Genomic DNA, 24,001 nt, shown 5'->3' on the forward strand with positions numbered 1-24,001 from the left:
ATCCCTGAGGAACTCCACATACAGATCATAATATTCAGATTTAATCAACTTTAGGTGATATCTAACCTAATAAGGAAAGTCAGAATTTTGTGACACTAAACATTAAACATTATTACTGTTTAGTAACAGTAATAATGTTACAGTTATTACTGTAACATTACAGTTACAGTAATAACTGTAACTGCTATTACTGTTAACTGTTAACTTCAGACATTGGTGAAGAGCAACGTCTGAGTTGCTCTTCACCACAGTGACATAAATAGACGTCAGCTGAGTTTGTGGTTATGTCAAAGTAAGTGTACCAGAGAATATTGCCCTACTTATTCAGAAAATGAACAGGGAGATTACATTCTTTCAGCTTTCAACCATTACCGTGAGAATAAAAACACTTAATGTGGGGAGATTAGTTTGTGTCTTTCTTTTCGGTTACAGGCCATTGTGGCCTTTACGTTTAGGATTATACCTCTTCAACTTAAAGGGGTCATTGGTTTCCTCCAGAGGGAGGAGGCCCCTCCAGTTTCGGTCTCAGCCTGGCTGTTATGATCCGCGCTCTGTGTCATTGGGATGAGGTTCAAACAGGTTTTCTCGGGCATGCTTATTCACCTGCCTCTCCTCTGAGCCGAGCAAGTAAAGACGAGAAAATAACTGTCATGATGCCTTCACTAAACCAGAAAAGTGAGTTTTTCAGTGTGTGTGTGTGTGTGGGTGTGTGTGAGAGAGAGAAGCAGAGAGAGGGAGGGAGTGAGAGGCAGAGCGCAAACAGGTGTATCCTGAACAGGCAAAGGCTGCACCTTCTTTCACCACACGACCAACCTGATGGCTTAACTTCACTCCTGGACAGAATCCCTACCACACTCTACCCCGAGGACCACGGCTCTTTGGACAGGACCAGGAGTAGACTATTCTTTGACTGTTCTTTGAGGATGATCACTCACCAGGAGGCATGACGGCTGCCCACTAATTTTGGATCCTACTCGTGGACCGATGAGCTTCATAGCCGTGCTGACGGCGTCCCGGCTTGTGCACAGTTAGCAGTAACGCCAAAGGAGGATGACATCTCTGCTCTACAGATTCTCATTGGGTCTCCTTGGGCTCCAGATCTTTGGTAAGATGAATTTTTTTTTTGCAACACATGGATGTGACTGAATAACATGATGATAAACTAAGCCTGGATGGTATGAAAGTGCTTTGAAGGCTCCTCATAAAGTCACAAACATTTGTGTTGATTACAGAGTAAGGTCGTTTCCAGCCAGTGTGATATGCCAAGTCTGGATTTCTAATGTAGAGGTTTTGTTTTATGCCAGTCAGAGCAGGCCTTGTGGAAAACACTGGGGGTGAACTCTGATAGATCAGGAAAAACAGGTTGTTGTTGACCAATCTGCCTACCAAAGCTTAGGAACTGCATGAACCCTTCTTCTTTGTATGAGTTAAGCCTTAAAATGCCACAGGTCAAAAAGTCGCTACACCCCCCAACGGCCCACTCTATTTCTACAGTGTGAAACGTCTTGGCACGCCATGATCTGTCAACAGGCAGTTGTTTGGAAACCTAATGGAGTCAACAACAATCCTTGTGGTGACATTGTGACACCTATGGGGAAAAAAGATCTGTTTTCCATCCATGAAGCCAGGAGAGGCTGAGGGTTATTCCAGTAATGCAGTGCAGGCAGATTCCACATTAAGGCCCAGACCTCATCCAGGGTCACAGACATTCAAACCCCACACGCACGCACGCACACACGCACGCACACACACACACACACACACCCCAACACACACACACACACACACACACACACACACACACACACACACACACACACACACACACACACACACACACACACACACACACCTTAGTCTCTCAATACACTCACCAGCTCTGATGGTAAACGCATGAATCACATCCTTCCCAACTCATTACACTGTCCCACACACAGTGTTAGAACCAACTGTTGCACAAGACTTAATTAAAGCTAATTCGCATCTGGAACCACAAACTTTATTGTGCTTTGTTCAGATAGTGATGTGATAGACCAACAGCAGTTTTCCACCTCTTGTATTTTAGGCAAATGTTTCAACGTTATAGCTTTAACTGTGCTTTATATTGCCGCATGTCTGAGGAGACTCGTGGGATTCTGTGGGCAGGACTTTTTATGTCCTTCTTAACAATATCTGTTCTCTTGCCACTTCTTGAAAGGCTAATGATAATCCTGTTAACTCTGAAGATCCTCCAAAGTTATCTTTGATTGAAACAAAGCACTGAAAGCTAACGTCTTCTGTAGTAGAAATCAGTGGTGGGCTCTGCTAGCTAAAAAGTTATTTGCATTAACCCTAACGCACTTACCAGTTACATTAGTTTTGCTAACATTGAAGCATCACACCAACATGGTATTTAGCAGAAGTTAAAATCCTAATTTCAGCCATGTTGATACTTATTGTGAATTAATGGCACATGTCTTACAACATTGTAAATTGACCTCAATAGGGTCAAATTTGTTATTGAACAATTGCGTTTCAGGAAGTGATTAGAATATATCTTTCACTCATGGTTCCAGTTTTATGATTAGAGAGTGTTGCTAATGTTACTGCTGATTTTGCCTAATTGATTTATTGGTTTAGTCAGAAAGCATGCATGAGCATAAACATGTAACTGCTAGAAGATTTCTAAACAGTCAATGATGAAAGCTTGAATGTCAAAATTTATTCAACAGAAAGATAACAAAACAGCCAAGTGATATGGTGCTTAATTCATTGAGGAGAAGCTAGGTTTGCTAAATGTTTTTTAAAGTTAGCCAAATAGCTAAAGCCCTAACTGAAAAATTAGCTCTGCTATTAGTACATTAGCATGTGCTAATAGCTATTAGCCAGGCAGACCTTGGCTAATAGCGTATTAGCTAGAGTCTGCCCACCACTGGTGAAAAAAACACTTCCAGGACAGTTGATTAGGATCAACAAGTTTGTGGCCAAGAATAAAATTATTTTTGAATCACGAAGCAGGTATTGTCATCCTCTTACAAAGCAACCTGTGTTTTCTGTCATCGTCCTAGCGTGCTAGGAGCAGCTTTGTGTATAATAACATCATAATCATTGGTTCTCCTCAAGCCATCCACTCTGCAAGCACTCAGCAGTCGCTGGATCAGTTATGTAAGGGCTATAAATTATTAAAATATTGTCCTTAATGGTGTTGGACTGATGTGTCCCTACAGTAGTTCTCTCTATACCTTCTACTCTATGTTGAGATAAAACTGCAGCACTCATTTGATTGGTGTTTGAGTTTTCAAAAGTCCTAGTTAATAAAAATGAACAAAACCATTACAGAGAAAACATACCTAAAATATATCTGTATTTGGATGAGTTTTTTCATGCCACTCACTACTACAATGATCACCTTATTCATATGTCCTGATGATTTGCATGCTTTGTGCGAATGAATGGAGGACAAACATTCCTAAGTGAATAATGTAAATTTTTACACCTTTAATAATATAATTAGTGCTGCACCTTGATGACCTCAGAAATGGCCTCTGATTTTGTATATGAGCCTGTTTAGCTGCTTTATTAACTGTACTGCTACAGATCTAAAACATTCTGACGTGTTATTGTTTACAAGGTGGATCATCTGTTGGAGGAAGTTGGACTCCACCCTCTACTTACCTTGCAGCAGACGTCCAGCCCAGTCCCAGCCTTAATTACACTGATCAATGGGATTGGATTCTTGGCTCATTGTAAATATTGCCTCCATAATACTGCAGCTGCAATATTATGGAGGCAAAAGCAGCATTTACCTGGATAGCGAACAGTATCGATGAAAATGTTGCCGAAACTGTTTTTTTGGCAACAGTTTTCTGTTGTAAGTTAAGATCCCAATTTTAGAATGGTGACTCTGTTGCGTAAGTTCTTATTAGTTCTTTTTTTTCCAAGACTTTTGCCTTGGAAAAAAACCTTTCTTTGGTTAAGACGTTGCTTTTTTTTAATCCCTCTGGTTTTGGATTCTGTACAGCTGGTAGGATTTTTGCTCTTACTATTTTACTTTCTGGAAGTTGCCATGATGTACAACAATGCCGACAAGACATTGTTTTTACAGCTAGGAGGAGCTGATTAGCATTTCAAAAAAGCTCAAACTGACACCTGAACTACGACCCCAAACCCTAGAGGAGTTGAAAAGGAGGCTTTATGGATGCAGAGAGAGAATGAGGAAGTTCAAACCATAATAGCTCATAGCTCCAACTCCAACATCTCTCTGCCCGGCTTTCTAACCTAATGGCAGACAGATTTAAAAAGTGGCAAAAGCAAATGAGGTGGATTAGCAGATCTTGCTAAAAACTGATGGAGTCATCCAGGACATGTTATTGTGGAATATTTTCTCTGCTGTAAAGACATTGAGCTGTTAGCTGACAGACATGAGACCGTCCCATTAACAGCCTTCAGTCAGAGGCCTCTACAGATTCATTGCGAGACTGACTTCTACTGGAGAGTGCTCCTTCCCAAAGCATCATCATGCAATAACTGTGAAGAAACGAGTTATGACAACATTAATGTTATTTTGGGATAATAACTGAATTGACTGCAGTCAGGAATAAAAATAAAAATAATAATAGTATGTTTTATTTATAATGCCTTTTTATCTTGAAATCTCAAAGGTCTACAAAAGAAAAATTACAAAAGATAAAAAAATAAAATCAAATAAAATGAGATTAAAATAAACATCTAAGAAAGTGACATTTGGAGAGATGAATGGAGAAAATGCTCTTAGCATTGATTCTAATCCTTTTCAAAATCTAAACTATGTGTTTCTGGTGGCCAGTTGTAGCAAAACAACTGCACTGTAAACCAGTTCCTTAAAAAAATACCACACCCTACACACAGTTAGCTACCAAGGCCAGCCACTTTACCGCTCTGTGCCCACAAACACTCCTACACCAACACCAGCAAAAATGTGGAAGTTAGCTTATTGTTGGCGATTGATTAGTGGTGGCTGTCAGATTGTTTTAGAAGACAAAGTTAGGCGCTGAGGGTTTTAAAATGAGCAGCACTGCTAGCTAGCACTGCTAGCATATCAGGCTACATTACAGAGGTTGATATGTTGTGATACAAACAGCAATGTGCTGGGCCTCAGCAAACCTGCAGGTAAACCAGCAGTCATTAAATCATCTAATCTAGCTAAAAAAAAAAGACTTTTACTCTGTTGTCCTTCCTCCTGCTTAAAGTTCTCTGCATTATAGAGAGAACATACTTGGCTGCTCCCCCCTCCCCCTACGCCACCTTGCCAAGATTGAACAAGTTGTATTAGCTTTCTCCTAATTATTACCTGTCAACTTTCAGTCTAAACCTTCATGCTGAGTTGCTTCTTGTACAGCTCTCTTCCTCGTGGTCTGGATTGCAGAAAGCAATTTAGCAGTTGTGTTTGCCTCAGGGTCGGCGCCAACGGCCTTCAGCTGCACACCAACTGAAGAACCAGTGTCAGGATCAGATTCTACGACATTCAGCGATGGAGTCTGGGCTTTCAGGTGGTTTTATGTAGAAATGTTTGCATTTCTGCATTGGAGGAGGGGAAACTGTTAGCTATGTCATATAGAAGTGAAACTAGAGATAGAAGCAGGTAATCTAAAAATACAAACAAACAGCAAGTTTGTAATTCGGCTCTGATCCACTCACTAGTCTGTCATGTTGAAATAAATAACTTAATTATAATGGCATCTCCTGTGTGTTGCTTTTAACTTTTTGTTTTGCCACGTGCCTTATCAGATGAACAGAATCAGTGAGCAGGTTGTTAACCTCACCTCTGGAATTACAGCTGTCACAAAGCAAACAATGAGCTTTTTCTGTATCAGGCTACCGTCTGCAAATTCAGCTCCACTTCTGCAGCGTGCCAGGAAAAAAAAACAACCTGCTGACAGGTGCAAACAGGCAGGTGCACCTTTACTATTAAATTCAGGTTGCAGAGTTCAACATCATAGCTCTGACTATGTGTGTTGTGTGTGTTAGACACCTAATACACAGGGCCATTGAAGATTTTGCTCAGAGGCCCCTGTGACTGTGGTGTCCGGACGCTGAGGCAACCTCAGAGAGTTTGCTTTGAAAACCCATCCTGAGCAACTAGTTACGTGACATATCTTTGCTGGTACTCACCATGCTTGGTAGACATCCTGTTTTCCTTCTCCTCTGTTTTTCTTTCCTCGGTCGTTCATTTCACGTACAAAGTCTGATGGTGTTTTATCTGTTTTAGAAACATCACATAGAAAATGGGCTAACTGGCGTCAGAGACAGAGGAATAAATCCCACTGAGGCAATTGTTTGCACAGGATTTCATTTAAGGGTTAGAGACATTGTTGGTTCATTTAATGAAACTCATTTAATGATAGACAACTTATAATTTTAGATGCTTATCTGCTTAAGGAGATGTTTAAGGAGGCATCATTTATTTCTATTTTTAGATCTGAAAATAAAGAAAATCATAAAACATAGCAGACCTGTTTGTCTGTGAGGTGAAATAACTTTCTGATTTAGCTGTGCTATCGCTGGTGGTTCAGTTGAAATATAGCTGCAGATGTGTGTAAAACGTCTTTGCTGGAAAGGAGTCAAATGGAGGTGGAGGTCAATTTTGTTCATTAAATAGGGAAGAGAGAGCAATTGGCTTGAGACCAGGAATCGAACCTAGGACAACTCCATTGAAGGCTATTGACTCTACACATGGTGCGCACTCTACCCACTAATCCACACAACGCCCAGACAAACTGCAAAAAAATAAAAAATAAAAAAAAATAAAAAAATTAGTCTGCTGGTACTTTTGGTTGTGGAATTTCAAGGAAATTATTTCATAAAAACAGAAAATTGCTAATACCTGCAGTTAGATTTTATAACTATTTTCACAAAGCCTGGTGGTTCTTTATGATGTTTTATTGAAGGTTAGTTGGAATCATTGATGGTCCAAAGAGCCACTAGTGAACGGTTTTATACTTCTGCATAAATGTTCTGTATATGACGAAACAAATGTATGCAGAGAACATCTAGTTCTTAATTGACGGTTGGAAACAGAGCTGGTTACCAACTAACAGTCGACTGAAATGGTCCAACTACCTCCTAAGCATGTCTAAGATCTGCAGAGTTATGCTAATGAACCGTCATTTGTCAGAGTGCACTGAAAAATCAGTCCTGAGTTCCATAATTTTGGGAAATTGGTCAAAACTTAAGCTAGAAACTGATCTTATCCACAACCTCATCCACCTCCATAAAGGTCTGAAAATCAGCCACTGCCGCCTTTTACTCTGTCATGAGAGAGGACTGACTGACAGACCCCACCCACCAGGTCATGCCTGCACATGTCCGGTTAACAATAGTCACCCAACTGTTGTCAACTTAGCAAATATTTAGACAAAAAAAAAAATCAATATCAACCAAAATTGGAATAGGCCTGATCGACCATAAAACTACAATTGGTGTATGTCGAGTCATTTGATTAGGTGTAAGTTCTGTGCCAACATGGAAGCACCGTGATGAAGGTTCTATGTTTCTCACCTCAAGGAGTGAGCTTCCTCTCAATCCTATGAATGACAGAGGGATCAAAACGTCCAGCAAGAGAACGTCTGTGACCATTTTGGCAATTTTTATGATTATCCAGTGAAATGGAGAACTACGTCTAAAGGCAAACGTGATGAAGACGTTGCCTCAAGATCAAAAGCTTACAACTTCAATTTAAAACAAAAGCAAAACTCACCAGTTTTTGCTTTGGCATAACCTGCTATGCTCAAGAGAATAAGGAAGCCTTTAAATGAAATGAAAGCATTTTCTTTTTCATTTTTCTAGCAAACTTCTGCAAACAGATTCTGATCATTCTTGGCACCAAAATCAGGAAATTATTCCATGAACTCATACACATCAACCTTAGTCTATTGGAGGAACTTTGAGACCATCTACATGATTCTACAAGGCTTTGAAAAAGTATTCACAGTCTTTGCTGTATTTGATTGGAATTTCATGGCATAGGCTAACACTAACATTGTATACTAGGGATGAAGAAGAACAATAGAAGAATCAAAAGGGTCATGATTCCTAAACTCAGCACCAAGGTTAAACACAAGGGTCTCAGGTGTTTTCTGCATGCCTAACCAGAGCTGACCTCTACCTGTTGGGTCAATGGGATGAAAAGCAACGGGCAGCACAAAGTCTTTGGGGAAAAATAAAAAAAATTGCCATTTGTGCAATTAGAGCTGCAAGCCTATTTAAGTATATTTTCAATTTTGGACATCTAGAGACTGAAATTCTTCTTTTCAAAATAGCACAAGATTAGAAGTTAAGCTATGTTTCGCTACAGACTCACAGTTGAATTTATACTGGGTCATTGATCTACATCAGTTTCATCGTACCTCTTGTTTTTAGGTGTATTGTTTAGTCTATTAAGACTACATACAGCACTCATCAGACTCCTATTAAGTCTGACAAGTTTCAACCTAGCATAAGACTACCACCGCCATCTTTCTCCAATGAGGAGAGTGTCCTGCAGCTCTTCCAGAGGTACCATGCTCCTCTTTGCTGCTTCTCTGAGTAATACTCTCCTTGTCCGATCTAGTTTATGTGGCTAGATGGTTTTGCAGTAGAGTTCCTTGATCTTCATGTTGCTGTTTGTTCTCTAAAGTTCTTTAACAAATATCTTTGGACCTTTACAGACCAGCTAGATTTATACTGACCTGTCAATGGGTCCACAGCTAGGTCTATGTATATAGGTGGACTTCATCTATCTATGCATCCATCTACTATACCCACTTGTTCTTGAAGGGCCGTAGGGAGGTTGAGGCACCTTGAGGTGGAGTACATCCTGCACAGATTGACAAACACACTCATGTCCTTTCATCCTTTTTTTCCCGCTTATCCTGGGTCAGGCTGCAGGGGCAGCAGCATAAGTAGGGAGTCCCAGACTTCCCTCTCCTCTGCCACTCAGGCCAGTTCCTCTGGGGGAATCCCAAGGTGTTCCCAGGTCAGCCAAGAAGCATAGTTCCTTCAGCGGGTCCTGGGTCTTCCTCTGAGTCTCCTCCCGATGGGATATGCCAGGAACACCTCACCATAGAGGTGACCAGGAGGCATCCTAACCAGGTGCCTGAGCCACCTCGATTGGCCCTCACAACGTGGACAAGCATTCATGCTTAAGGATAATTTGAGACCAATAAACAGTCACAATTTTGGACTGTGGGAAGACACCAGATTACCTGGAGAGAACCCACGCATCCATGGGGAAAACATACAAACTTCATCCAGAAAGATGGAAAGATTCCCTAATTTTGTAGACACGGATTTTATTTCGGGCTGAATACAAGCAATGTGCTTCACTTTTCAGATTTTTATTTGAAAAAACAATGCACCCTTTTACTTCCACTTCATAATTATGCACTTCTTTGTCTTGGCCTATCACAAAACATCACAAGGTGATAGATGGGCGTTTTTATTTGTAACATGGCAAAATCTGAATAAGCTGAAGGGGGTCTGTGTCACACAACAATGATTATCTTCATCTTTTCCCAACCTTTGTGTTTTTTCAGTGATGGGGATACAGGGACAGTCTGAAGACGCTCCAGCAAAGGTTTCCTTAGCGACTCTGGAGGAGAAAGAAACCATCCTGCCCTGCCCATACGAGCTGAACGGAGAGAAGGTGGTGCAGGTCACCTGGTATAAGATAGGCCTTGATGAGAACAAGGAGCAGATGATTGCTGTACACATGACCGATGGCCAGTATAGTAAGTTGGAATTGTCTTGTGATTATATATGTTGTTTTTCCACCCTTTCTACTTTATCTGCTACTTACAGTTTCACAGATGTCGTTGATCTACTTCCCCTCTCTTCACACTGACATTATTTCTATAGCTTATCTTGCTCTCTTGTTTGTTTGACCAATCAAGCAAGATGGCTCCCAACTGTGACTCTATGCTTAAATAAGGCTGACTAAAAATTTCTTTGCTGTTAACATTTTAACTACCAAAATGCTTTAAATGAAAAGTATCGTCAGACCGTTGAGGTCTGTTCTGAACTCACTGGACTTTTTTCAGTCACTTCCTTCCTTAAATGTCTCTTTAACTCTCTGACCTCTTTCACTGGCCACTCTCTGTGCAGCGTCCGACAAGTGGAAAGACCGCGTGCACTTCAAGAGCAATCAACCCATAGAGGACTCGGCTCTGGTCATCACCAGCACAAAGCCCTCCGATGAAGGCGATTACCTCTGTCAGATCACTCTTTTCCCGTCTGGGAGCATTGACAAAGAGATGCATCTCACCGTGTGGAGTGAGTTATCTCTCATAAATCTGATGTAATGTGGGTAAAAACTAACCCAGTGTAAGTGATGAACAACAAATGTAACCTAATTGTTCACTTTGGTTTAGGTATATAAATATTTTGTATGTCTCTAAAGCAGAAGAAAAACTGCATAATTCTATTGCTCTCTGATATATGTTACGACCTTTCCTGTTAGTTAGGGTACTCAAGTGATACTGGTTGGCTCTATCCCATTATTGCATATTTATCTTGTGTTTCAATGGTGTAGGAAGTCACTCTGCCTTAGGTTAATAAAACCTCATATTGCCTAGCTACACACCCATTAGTATTGCATATTATTGCAATTAGATCTCAGCTAGATCAGGCTGCCATAGATTTTTTATAGATACATTCAAAATTTCTGTGGACATGGCATCAGAATGTTGTTTTTGTTATGCTTCTATGTTTCAGATCTTTAAACAACTTTTAATAACAAAGATAGCCTGACTTGTTCTAATTGGAATAAGAAGTGATGATAATAATAAAAATAGAAAGCTATCCAAATGGTTCTGATTGAATTTAATTCAGTTTATCTCAGTTTAATTTAATTCAACTTTGTTCAGTTCAATGTAGTTAAAATTAATTATGTTCATTTCAACTTAACTCAATGCATCTAAGCTCAGTACAGTTGAGTTTGGTTAAATTAAATAAAATTAAAATAAATTAATCTTTCCATCCATCCATTTTCTTTGCACCCTTGTCCCTCAGTGGGGTCGGGAGGGTTGCTGGTGCCCATCTCCAGCTAACGTTCCGGGCGAGAGGCGGGGTCACCCTGGACAGGTTGCCAGTCTGTCGCAGGGCAACACAATTAAATTAAATTAAATTAAATTAAATTAAATTAAACACGTTTCAAATCAGTAAAATTTAGTTCAGTTCAATGTAACCTAATTCACTTCAATTCAGTTCAAATAAGTTAAATTGATCAGAATTCAGTTCAACTCAACTCATGTTTATTCAATTCAGTTTAATTTGATTCTGTTTAATTCAATCAGATTAAGTTAAATTGAATTCAGTTCAATTAATTTAAGTTCAATCCAGTTAATCTTAACTCAGTTTAGATTAACTGGATTGAACCATGTACAGTTGTTAGTTGACCATGTACAGTTTATTTGTACATGGTCAACTAACTAAAAGTAGGACAGACAAATAAGGTCAGATCTATGGATCTGAGTGTTTTTATTTTTTGTGGAATAGATTAATTGCAATATATTGTCTTTAACCTGCACTAACTGTCCTCTTTCTGATAAACTCATATTACAATCCTCCTTCCAGCCCTTCCCATCAGCTCCTTGGATCCTGTGGATGTAAAGGAGGGTGATTCCTATAAGGTGGTGGCCTCCTGCCGCTCTGTGGCCGTCCCACTTCCTGAACTCTCCTGGGACACAGAACTGAATGGTAAAACTAACAAACTGATCTCTGACAAGGGGGTTGTCTCCATACACTTCTCTCTGCACCCTCTGAGGAGTATGAATGGAAAGAAGCTGGACTGCCTGGTTCAGCATCCAGTATATGACAGTCCACGCAGGATCGAAAACCGACTGGTGGTGCACTGTGAGTATACATTCAGTGAATCAGTTGTTGCTATTTACATCATTTCAGATTACACTATCACTAGTAGAGAGAAAGCCAAGCACAACCCTCTTTACTCTCATCTTGACTTAAATGACTAGAGCCTGAAAATGGCTTATCTTTCTTTCAGTTCCTCCAAATGCTGAAGTGTCTGGCTACAGTGAACAATGGTCTGTCGGTATGGAGAACGCTGCCCTGACGTGCAAACATGAAGGAAGCCCTGAACCAACTCTCACTTGGACCAGGTACAACAAACTCACCTACCCCTCTGGTTGTCTAGGAACTGCATGACTAACCGTCTGATGTGTCTGGTCGCTGGTGCTTCTGTTAATACTTGCAGAGCAAACGTGCAAATTATTTTTGGCCTGTTATGTTGTGAATCTAATTGGGATGTTTGTTGAAGTTGCAATTAGGTTGTTCCCAGGATGTAGGTAATATTTACTGATACTACCCGGTCATTTTAGATGTAAAATACCCATTAGACGTGGGGTGTTCTTCATCTGCCCCCACCTTCTACTTCTCTGTACAGTTGAATTTTTCCTATAGACTATTCAATCATACTACAATGTTAGTCTGTGGTTGGGGTCAGTGTTGTGCACAGACATTTTGGGGGGCATGTGCTGGCTGGCTGGTCTGACATTTATTACAGGCAGATTTTGGCAGGGAAAATTACAGAAATGCTGAGGGAGTCGTAGAGTAGGCTTTTAAATCTAGAATATGCTAAAAAAGAAAAAAGAGATTTCAAAAGGACATTTTGGGATCATGGTCCTGTTGTGGGTCCTGTTGTGTAGTTGGGGATAACCACCATCTGTTGGACAGATTTGACTGGAGTACAGCTGTACAGAGGCGTTTATGGTGAACTCAAATGATTGTGAAATAAATCCCATATTATTACACTTCTACCCTACCATGCTTGAAAATTGGTCTAAGATGTTTGTTGATTTGTTTGGTGATATAGTGGGTGAATGATAGACTACAAAATATGTCACTTATGCCTTTTAAAAAAATACTTATCTCAGGTGATTGCTGATGTCACAGTGCTTTGCAAAACTATCATCAGTACTCCTTGAACTTTTTCACATTTTGTTGGTACAAACTTAAATGTATTTTAGGATAACATGTGCTAAGCAACACATAGTTACACATTATTTTGCAGGGGAAGAAAAATAATTCCAGACTTTTTAAGAACATTTTACAAAAAAAGAAAAAAAAAAAAGCTGAAAAATGTAATGTGCAAATGTTAAGTCAACACTTTGTTAATTTATCTATTTTGTGATCGGTCTAGAACAGCTTTCCTCATCCAGGATGTAAGTTCTGTATTTAGATCCAATCGTGCCAACAAGCCTGACAAGTTCCTGACTAACATGATGCTGCTACCACCATGTCTCCCTATGATAGTAACGTGATCAGGTGAATGTTAATTTCCCAGTATATCATTTTGCATATTGGCCAAAAAGGAAAGATTAAGCAGTGCACAGTATCAACAGATTCAGAGGTTGTTGTTGTTGTTGTTTTATACTGCAACCCTTGGTCACTAGTGATCTCATGCAATTTACCTTCAATGCCACCTAATTTATTAAGAGACTCCACCACTCTTTAATAATTTGGTGACATCAGAAAGTGTCACCAAATTACACCTGCTTTTTTTTATTCAATTCAATTAGAAATACTTCAGATATACCAAAGAGAAAATAAATGTTGTCATAACTCATATTGTCCAAGTGTCTTCAAAGAGTTGTTATGGATGGTGGTGCTGTGGGCAGGAAGGAAATCTGGTCAGTCTGACATTTAACTGACATGACATGCTAACAACTTAGTGTCCGGATAGCAGAGTCGACACAGGAAAATCACAGTAGCATGTTCTGGATGTCACCTGCAGTGCTAATCCACCTCACAGTGATGGGCACACTTCCGGTAATCTACTAATGTGCTATAAATAGCAGAGCAAACTTTTCAGTTAGCGATTTAGCATTTTTGCTAACTTTGAAAACTAGAGCTCTTAGCTTCCCTTCATTTGATTTTTCCAGATCAGTTCAAAAGCAGTTCTTTACTTGGCTGTTCAGTTGAAAAATGTTCAACATCTGTGTTGAAGTTTTTGTTATCGACTTGTGAATTTTTCAAGTAGTTAGACGTTTATATTTGTGCTCATATTTTGAACTGTAGCAGCTTCATTTCCTCTACTTTCTTTCCTTCAACCCCCCAGGAACTTTATTTCAAACAAGAAACATAAGAGGACAAAATAAAACATGAACAGTAGTTGACAAGATATTAACATAAATACAACAACTGGGGCATTACGGAATATGTCAAATTTAAATGGGTGCTTGAAGGTTGTAGTCTTTCAAGGGGTGATATAATTTGAATTGAATTTAGCATTATAATATTAGCTTCTGCTAACATGTTGGTGAAGTGCTACATCAACATGTTGGTCTGCCACTTCAGCGCTAGCTTCTGCTAAATAATGTGTTGGTGTAGCACTTTAGCTGTAGTGGAACTAATTGTTTATGATCAGCACTTTAGGGTTAGCTAACTAACTTTTTAGGTAGCAGTGCCCACCACTGGCATTTCATTTGCTTTCGCTGCTCCTAGTTAAATCTCTATGTGGTGGTTTGGTTAGAATGGCAAGCAGAGAGACGTTGGAACTGGGGATTTGAACCTTACCCTTTATGATTGATGAAAGAGTAGTTCAGGTATTATTTGAGCTTTAGAGATGCTAATCAGCTGCTCCCAGCTGTACAACAACACCTTGTTGCCCCAGTTACGCATCATAGCAACCGTCTGACCGTAAAAAAGCAAGGGCAAAAAGTTATGCGGTTGTGCTTTGCTTGTTGGTCTGCCATATAAAATCTAAGTAAGACATTTAAATTCATGCTTTTAAACTGAGAAAGTTTGAAAAGATACTAGAGTTGTGAATATTTCTGCAACGTGCTGCACCCTGACGCTCCAGAGCAGGAAGAGATCTGTTCAGCGAGCTTCACCATTTCCTCTTGAATTGTTAAAAACCAACTGCGAGAGTTTGTGCTGCCCTAATCCTAATCAACGATCAGTACGGACGTTGAACTCACAGACCAAAACTAAAGCCAACTTTGGGTTTCATTTGAGAAGTATTTCTCAGATCCACCGCCTGCTGCATTAAATATTCTCAGGGCGTGGCGTGACTAGAAAAATGTGTTCTGTGAACAGAAAGAGTCACGGCTCCCATTAAGTAATGAGAGCTGAAGTTGGACCTGCAAGACAAAAAATACAGAAAGAATGGATTTATCTGCTTCAGAAATACAATAAGGACTGCTAGGTGTTTCTGTGAGCTGCTGCAGACTTAATGATGATGATTATGATATGCTTATTAATTGCTATGTTAGTCATGGAAACACCTATTGTAAAAGGTGTTTTTGTGAGTAACGTTTACCGTACACATACCGATCACTCACAGACACGCTGGGAAGTGAATCTGCACCCAAAATCTGTTGTTACATTCAACCTCTTCTTACTCACACTTTGCCGCAGCGGCAGGCAAACCTGTTGGGAGTAAGTGGCAGCAGGTGAAGTAATAGCTTGTGTCACAGTGTCATGTTGTGACTTGTGCCGAAAGCAGACAGATGAGACAGTTTCACACGAAAAAGGGGGAATGAAGAAGAGGGCGGGAAGGAGGGTTCAAATGAAAAAAGGAAAGGGATGAGCAGAAATGAGAGAGGTGAACCAGGAGCAGAGAAGTGGGGTGGAGTTAGCCATTAGTGGTGGAGGTGAAGAGGAAATGAAGTTGGTGGGTATGTCTGAAAAGCTGTGAGAGTGATGCTATCACTCTGACGTGTTAGATGCAAATGTAAAAACAGCAAGTTCCTCTTTCTGATTCGTGACGCGGAGCGCTGTGAAATAAGTGAGCTCTGTGTGAAAGCTAACTCGTTAGCCTCGCGGAATGGCGCCTACCTGGAAACTTCTGGGCTGCCAGAAAAACAACCCAGCGTGGGCTGTATACTAGCTTAGCGTTGGCTCTGACGTAGTCTGATCCAGGCCTGGATTGACTGAACTCAGTCTGGCTTATTAAGGGTAGACTTAGGCCGGTTATTAGAATCATTCTGTTAATATTATGGTTTCAAAAGCATTAATATTATGCCTCATTACATTCCTAAGATTTAGAGTCTGGATGTTCATGGCGCTGCCACTCAATCATCGGTTGCTGTGAATAGCCGATAGCTGCTGATTGGACAGATGTCCAGAAGACAAGCAATATAACCACAAAATGTCATGGCTGAAGAATCTGTTTGTTCACAGAGTTCTGTGTCCAATGATAATATATTTTTTAATGTACTTGTATTATCCTTTTAACAGAATCTGACTTCAAAATTTCTAAACTACCCCTTAAGTATTTTCATTTGTCATATTTCTACCATCTTACCATTTCTTGCCGAAGTCTTATTAGGTAGTTCAAGCGTGTTTCTAGCCCAGCAAGCTTTGTGTTTTGTGTATAGCAGTGGGGGACGTGCATGTGAGTGTGTTTTGAGAGATAAGTTGATAATAAGTTATGATGAAACTTTAATCTATGTAAGTGAATGAAATGCATTCAAAACAACAACTACAGTGGGGCAACTCCCTTCACAGATGCTGAACTCGTGAGTCACCCAGCTGGTCTGGGTGCTTAGCTGAACAAATGCCTATTTTGCCTCACACCCTCTCTTCTAAAAAATAAGAATACTGTTAAGATTGGGTGCGAAGCTGTCAGAACAATCAAACGTCATGATCTTTCATCTTTATGTGCTGAGCTTTCCTGTTTGCTTGTTGCCAAACAGGGACGCACTCAGATGGACTCTAGGTGGGGCTGCAGCACCCAACATTTTTCTTTTGGACAAAAGAAGTGCCCTTCTGAAATCTTTTGTTGTTTTGTATTTGTTTCTTTTTTTAACAGTATATCGTGTGTGGCCCAATGTAGCATTTCTGGTTTTAAAAACCTATAAAGTTCTTTTCTGGGATTGCACTTATCCATCCTCCCAACAACTCTGCTTCCCAGACCCTTGTAAAGAAAACCATTGCCATAACATGATGCTGCCACCACCACTATGTTTCATCATGGTAACTTTTTTTTTTTTTAGAACTAAACAAAACAAGCAATCCACAGAAAGAAATGTTGAATAATTTTGCTCTCATCTGCTCAACATTTCCAACATGGCTGGTAATGAGTTGGAACTGGGAATTTATCTCATCAATAATTGCTTTCTTGATTTGTAGAGTGCAATTAAGGCTGCAGTACATAATGTTATCAAAACATTTTTTTTTTACTTATTGTAACTCTGACCATGTTCTGACAGTATGGTATGAGACACATAATCTGTGAACAAACTCGAGCTCCTCTGCCTTCTCTGAATGCTAACTAGAAACAACAAATCAAAGGCAGGTCTTAGTTCTGTTAATCACAATCTCATGTGGTGCTGCTCATCCCACCGCCCCTCTTCCCTGACTCTCTGCTACCACTACAGTTTTTCCATGTAGGCAGATCCTGTTGCAAATGCTCAGCCTAGTTAGCGTTGCTCCTGACGATGGCAGATGTACGGCTAAAAGTTGTTTTTCTGCCATTAGTGCATTTAGCAGCAAATACATGAGTTGAGTGACAAAATTAAGCCCCTCCTTCTGGCTCTGATTGGCTGTTTTTGACTGGGAGCAGTGTATTTCTTCAGAGGTGAATAGCAGCTCTGGTGGCAAGTGGAGGAGCTCAATCTTTTCACAGATTATCGGTCTCATAACAAACTGTCACAACATGGTGACAGTTTTAACAAATGTGTAAAAAAAAAAACAAACAAACAAAAAAAAACATATTCTTTATAAAAGTTACATGATGCAGCTGAATAGCTGAATTTTTTTTGTTTTGCCTCCAGATTAGGTGGACAGCTTCCTAGCGGTGCAGTTCCCCACCCCGATGGGAGACTCGTCTTTGAGCGACCCCTTAACACCAACGACTCCGGCACCTATCAGTGCTTGGTGAATAACTCAGAGGGTGTAGATAAGGACACTGTGACCATCACTTTAGGAGGTAGCTGATGGAGTAACCCTTCACTCTAACGCAAACTGTGAGAATCCATGAGGAATCTGTGTGTGAACGGCATTAACCTCAGTGTTGTGCTTCCACAGCTTGTTGTGCTCCTGATAAGTGGATGATATTCATGATCATGGGAGGCACGGTGGCCGGCCTGCTGATTCTCATGCTCGTCATCTTCTTCGTCCTCGCTTGTCACCACCAACGCAAGAACAAGAAGCTGAAGAAGGAGCTTACTAAGAAAAAGTACAAGATAAGATTGTTTTTTTTTAATCAAGATTAGATAAAATCAGATTCAGATTATCATTTCCAGAGGGCAAATTGATGAAATATGCATGAATGAAAACAAGTTAAAAGCCATGAAGCAGTTTTGACAGAAAATACAGCAGATGTGTGAGTCAATGTGTAGAAAGATGAAAAAATTTGAATCTAGTTTCATATACATTATCTATATGTGATGCAGCATTAAAACCTCGGCTAAATGTTGTCTTCCCAACTCATATCTTTCCAGAGAGGAAATAAGCACTCTGTCCAGACAAGCTTCGTTCAGGAGGGTGAACTCTGTCAGCACTGATGCCAGAGAGGTGTTACTAGAAGTTAGTCTTTTATGTGCTGAAATCACTACATTTTCAGCAGACCTCTTATTAGTTGTCATTTTTTCCCCACCTGTTTTAACAAGTAAACCTATTTCTTTTCACAGCAGCTTGAGGAACACCACCCTCTGAAGGTGGAGGGAACCCTGAGGAACAGCCTGTCATCCCTCGGGGTCAGTCTACAGATCAATGTAAATCTGCATGCAAGGCCGGGGCCTGGGACTGAGGCTTTACTGTCCAGATGCCGCGCGGCTAAGTTCTGAAGTTCGGCATTTCCGATCTGAATGTAGTGCGTCTCAGACTTTGTTATCAACAGTAATACAATGTATAACCAAAGACCTTTCAGACGGCGATTTCTTGGGACGTTTGGGTTCTTTGGCTTTACATCCTCACTCCTCTCTAAACTACTTGTAGACAAGTCATTTGGCTGTTGATTTTGAAGTATGAAAACACTGTCTGATAATATAAGCCTAATAGATTCAAAAAGTCACTGGTTACTATAAAAATGTCAAAGATATAACTTAGCTCTAATTTCTACAAATTTTGTTCAAACTTTTAAAACGTCACAAAAACAAACAAAACTAAATTTGAAGTAGGCTTGTTTCCATCTACTGGTTTGGTGTGACTCAACCTACACTTGGTGTAATTTGGTCAGATGTTGACACTACATATGATTGTAATAAATAAGATGAAACGGTGGCAAATTAGTATGGACCACACACCTCGGAAAAATGGAGGACCTCTGTGCTGGAGGATTGGATTTTGAAAATTTTTCTGAGTTCTGTGCCTCTGGTGACGCAGAAACCCATCAGTGAATGGGAAAGTTTGAAATTGAAATGGTAAACTCACTTTGTCTCCTAATGTTTTGGAATGATAATCCTCTGACAACAGGAAAAAACCTGCTTCACTTTGAATGCATGTTTAACCTAATGAGGAGAAGAGCTAAACACTTTTTATGTTAATGTCACTACCAAAGTCGATCATGTCCAAGCGTCGCATAGATTGTAGACGGACTGCAAACTGCAGACAAACTTCCTGACAAATACAGCTCAGGAAACACAAGAGGCTTTGTTTAGCTAAGGAAGCAAACCGATATGTTTTAACTATATCGGTTTTAGTAGCTGGATGTGATTTGGTTTAAGAGAAATAAAACCAAGACAATGTCAGAGCCACTAGCTTCATAGCATGTTAACAAATAAATTCTATCACCCATAAGCTTCCTATCAAGAGTAGGATATCACCCATTAGCTTCATACCATGCTAACATCCTCAATGAAAGGAAGAATAGAAGCACTGCTGTTTAGATGTTGTGTCATGGCAGAAGGATAATATTTCAGGATTTTTCGGTGTGGGCTCTTCTGTGTGTTTCAGACAGTTGATTAGAAGGCTGCATCCTCTATTTGCTTCCTTTTTAATATTTATTTAATATATTTTATTGAAATTAACCTTGTTGTTTTACTGACTTTAGCAATCCAGTGTTGCCCTAGAATGTGAAAATGTTCAAGGGCATGAGTGCCTTTGCAGGACCCTGAAACAGATAAAGTCACAACATAATTATAAAACATCCTGGCTGGGACAGAAATATAGCTTTACATATTCATAGCTCTGAGCAAACTCGCCTTGTCACACAATCAGGAAACATTATTATCTATGCAACTGATAAGTTCATCTGTTTATGTTTTTAAAAAAAGCATGTTTTTCTGCTTTAACAGGAGCAGGCCCGTTGCCGTGACAGCAGATCAACTGTCTCAGGTGGGCGCGGAGGAGGGGCTCCTGCATACGATTCTCTCGGCAGACCGTCCATCTACAACAACTCCCGGAGGGGGAGGGACAGGCCTATGGATCGGGACAGCGAAACCCGGCTTAGAGTAGAGCAATATGTGAGAAACAGCAACATGTCCTTGGTAAGTGTCTCATGCTGCCTGCGGCATGTCTAAGCTTGCAACTACCAAGTTATGGAAAACTTCTCACCCAGCTTACTAAACACTTGCATATTTACCTGATGACAATGGGACAAGTGATGGTCTCTTTTCTGCCATTGCAGCAGGACCCTCGGTTGCTTCCTCCTCTGCTGCAACCGACATATCCTGTGGTCCACTCAACGGAGATCGTAAGACGGATGAACGGCAATGCCGTCATCCCAACAGAGGGGAGTTCCCATTCAGGAAGCGCCATCAGGAACTACCAGCCCCCTACCATAAGCTGCACATACCCACAAGTAACTTATGACGAGGATGAGATCGACGAAGGGCTGGGCGGCCCTGCCAGTCAGGAGCATCCTGACGACCAGGATAGCGTTGCCTCCAGCTCGAATTTCTCAAAGAACAGGATGAGCCCTCAGCCTCACAATCATAACCCCCACACTTCATACGTCCACAAGGCCCAGATTGTTTAGCTGGTAGCAGCTGAACCTTAGGTAAAACCCCAAAACTGGGCAGTTGTGCTGTTGGACACAAGTCACCCAGAAAAAGCATCTTTTACTTTCTGCTCAGTATGGAAACTGACTTCACTCAAGAAGGACGACTACTGATCTCTACATGGACGCTTAGAGATCAGTCACATTGAAAACAGAACATATGACTAATTTCCCAGTCGTTGCAGCTGCGTCAGCTTTTGCAATGTCTTGTTGTTTTAAGTGGGTTCAGCTGACAGGTGAACACAGCTGAGAAACCTTGTGCGTATACACCTGAAGCATTTCACATCAGTGGAAACCAGGAAATGCGGGAGGAGTACCAAAAAGAACAACTGTGTGGGAAAGTATGTAAATCAGAGGAGTCTATTGCAACACCAGCGAAGCAAGGGCGTATTGCTGAGCTGGTGGTGTTTGGTGGAAGAGTAACCGTGCATGTGACAAATTCGCTTATGCACAACTGTTTGGGAACTGATCCAGAAGTTGTGTGAGTGTCTGGCCACACCTGTAACATGCATTCCTCTGTATTGTCTCTGAGTCTTTCTCAGTCTGCATTCATCTCAGGCATTAAGACAAGAAAATATGTCTCATGTACATTTTCACCACATATGAACTGATTTACATCCGTTAGACTGTGTTTTATTAAAGTGACAGTCAAAAAGTTTTTGTCCTTTTAAAGTTCAGACGTTTCCACATGCATGGTCGGTTGTGTCCTGTCACTTTGCACATTTAAAAACTCCACATGTAATGCTTTTCACTCATGGATACTGTGAAAAGAAGTGTAGTACACCCAACTTCTACATGTTTTTAATGAAAATTAACATTGTATATATTGAAAGCATAAAAGCGCATGAAACACAATGAACTCCAAGTCAGTTCACCCCTTTGCCAACTTGCCACAACATTTGTACCCAATGAAATTAAGTTTACTTCCTTTTGTAGATCTGTTGTTTTTTAAATTATAAAAAATAAAGTCAAAAAAACTCTTGAATGGCACTTATAATTTAATTCAATTAGATGTTATTTTAAGAAAACTTTACCCCCCCCACTGTCACCGACTGGCGTTCTTATTCCTGTATCAACCAGCTGTGACATGTTTCTATCATGTGGTTTGATCACAGATCACAGATCAAACCACAGGAAAGAAAGTCTTCACTGATAGCACATAGCCACGTTTCCTTTCGAAAGGCTGTGAGCAGATTCTAAAAACACTCTTTAAATCATTAGTTTTGGAGCGGGTAACGTCCCCCTGGTGGGTACGAATCGACGCTCGGTCAGTACGAAACATGCTAGTTGACTCATTCTGGTATTGGACAAAACTGAGTATGAGATTACAAAGAAGCAAAAGGTCCAATAAAGCCTGTTACATGTGGAGTTGCCTATTGCTTGCATATGGAGGTATACTCTACACAATAATGAATGTAAACATGGACATTTCTGTCTACAAGCTGCTCTGGGAGAGTTCTCTGCCAATGTGGATCTTTCGATAGCAGCAACAGAATTATGCCTTTACAAGAGGAATGTGACGTTATCTTTACTACTTTGATACTCTGACAGAACCAAACATGTATTTTCCTTTATTTTTATTGTCTTTGGACTGTTGGTTTTAACGTTTGGTTGCGATATGTTTTATGTGTTGTTGGGTTCTGTTACTTCCCTCATAGGGGCGTGCCAAAGGGAGTATGAAAATATGTTTTGCTTTTTCTTTGTGGAAATTTAAGTATTATTTTCCTCCATGTTACACAGCTTTCCTGCTGCAGATATGGCTGCTTCCCCTGAGTTTGAGATCTTTGGGTCGAATGTTTATGCAGTTTGTGACAAACAAAGCACTGATCCCAATCACCTCAAAGGCGAGAGCCGTTGAACGGCTCACTGTCGATTTATTGAGGAAAAGCTCTCCCTGCTGTGCATAGCTGGGAACTGCAGGTGGCTGGTAGAATTCACTGAGCTATGAAATATATTTTTTATTCCAAATATCGTTGTGTTTCAGAAGATCTTCCTGATCTGGATTTTAGTTTTTCCCTTGGAGGGCGCATTGACATTGAGGATAAATATGGGAGGGTAAAAGAGCATCGGCGTCATCCAGTTACTCGAGGGATTTTTATTATTATTTTTTTTACTTTGAACATGTGAACCACTGCAGAGAATATCAAAGTTTAAATAAATACTAGATCATCACTGTGGCCCTTGTTTGCTTCAAGCTTTGCCCTGTTTATCTTTCTTTCCACTAGCTTCATAAGGGTGTCAGCTGGAAAAACAGGTGCTAAGCCACTGTGGGAACTGCTTTAATCTCTAAGTACATATTCATATATAAGGTCAGCACATAACTGCTTTTGGTATACACTGCTGTTTGTTGGGTTACAAGTTACGTGAACGCATGATCCCAGTCTAATCAGACCTTATAAAATTGCATTAAGCAGTGGGTTATTACAAAATAATATATTAATTAGAATGGGACTTTTTTTAAGACACTACAATACTGGGAAAAATGTCACGGAGTTTCTCAGGTCTTAAAATCTTTAAAGCAACAACAACACAAAAAAAGGATAACATTTCAGTTGAGATTTACCTTTCAGCCCCAGGGCTTCCTCTGTTGGAGTTCAACATGTTTTTGGTCTGCTTCAACTTGTCAAAAATTTGATTGTCATCAGATTGCAGGTGTACGATTGCAATCACTCATATTTGTACATTAGAGGAAGTAAATTGGCAATAAAAGAACTTCCAAAAAACAAAAACATTAAAACTTTGAATACTACTACCCCCGACACCATTTTCTTTTCAACAAAAATACTGAATTTTAAAAAATAATGAGTTTCCAATGCAGAAGTTGGGATTCGTTGTTGGCTTTGTTTGTGCTAGCTACGTTCAACAGAAACCTGAGTTGGTTCTGAGGCGTTTTCATCTAATCTGAGACATTTGTTTCTTTGAGGAATCCAAATCTGACAGAACCAATCAGAATCAGACAGATTGTTCCAGTCGCATATCTGAGTTACATGCATGAAATGTGGAAGTTAGTCTGTTATAAAGTTTGATGATTATTTCCAGTCATACAAACAGCTACACAAAAGTACAGCAAATTGAAGAACATATAACATTATATTACCGTATTTA

General features: G+C 40.2%; 1 protein-coding gene across 8 annotated transcripts; it reads left to right on the plus strand.

Moving 5' to 3' along the window:
• Window positions 1–752: 752 nt before the first annotated feature.
• Window positions 753–23,068, plus strand: LOC106933623 (nectin-4-like). Of its 8 annotated transcripts, none has more exons than XM_015012994.2 (11): window positions 753–1,105; window positions 9,531–9,725; window positions 10,099–10,266; window positions 11,569–11,847; window positions 11,996–12,110; window positions 17,730–17,884; window positions 17,983–18,133; window positions 18,399–18,483; window positions 18,591–18,671; window positions 20,193–20,384; window positions 20,525–23,068. In XM_015012994.2, the coding sequence occupies exons 1-11, from the start codon at window positions 1,051–1,053 to the stop codon at window positions 20,873–20,875; spliced, it is 1,827 nt and encodes a 608-aa protein (XP_014868480.2). In that variant the 5' UTR covers window positions 753–1,050; the 3' UTR covers window positions 20,876–23,068. The 8 variants fall into 8 exon arrangements, with proteins under 8 accessions (XP_014868480.2, XP_014868482.2, XP_014868479.2 ...); XM_015012996.2 differs by having other exon boundaries at window positions 18,399–18,471; XM_015012993.2 differs by having other exon boundaries at window positions 754–1,105; window positions 18,588–18,671.
• Window positions 23,069–24,001: the final 933 nt, after the last annotated feature.

Source organism: Poecilia mexicana, unplaced genomic scaffold (assembly GCF_051168715.1).
Source record: "Poecilia mexicana isolate PSO_F unplaced genomic scaffold, ASM5116871v1 scaffold_18, whole genome shotgun sequence".
Taxonomy (NCBI): domain Eukaryota; kingdom Metazoa; phylum Chordata; class Actinopteri; order Cyprinodontiformes; family Poeciliidae; genus Poecilia; species Poecilia mexicana.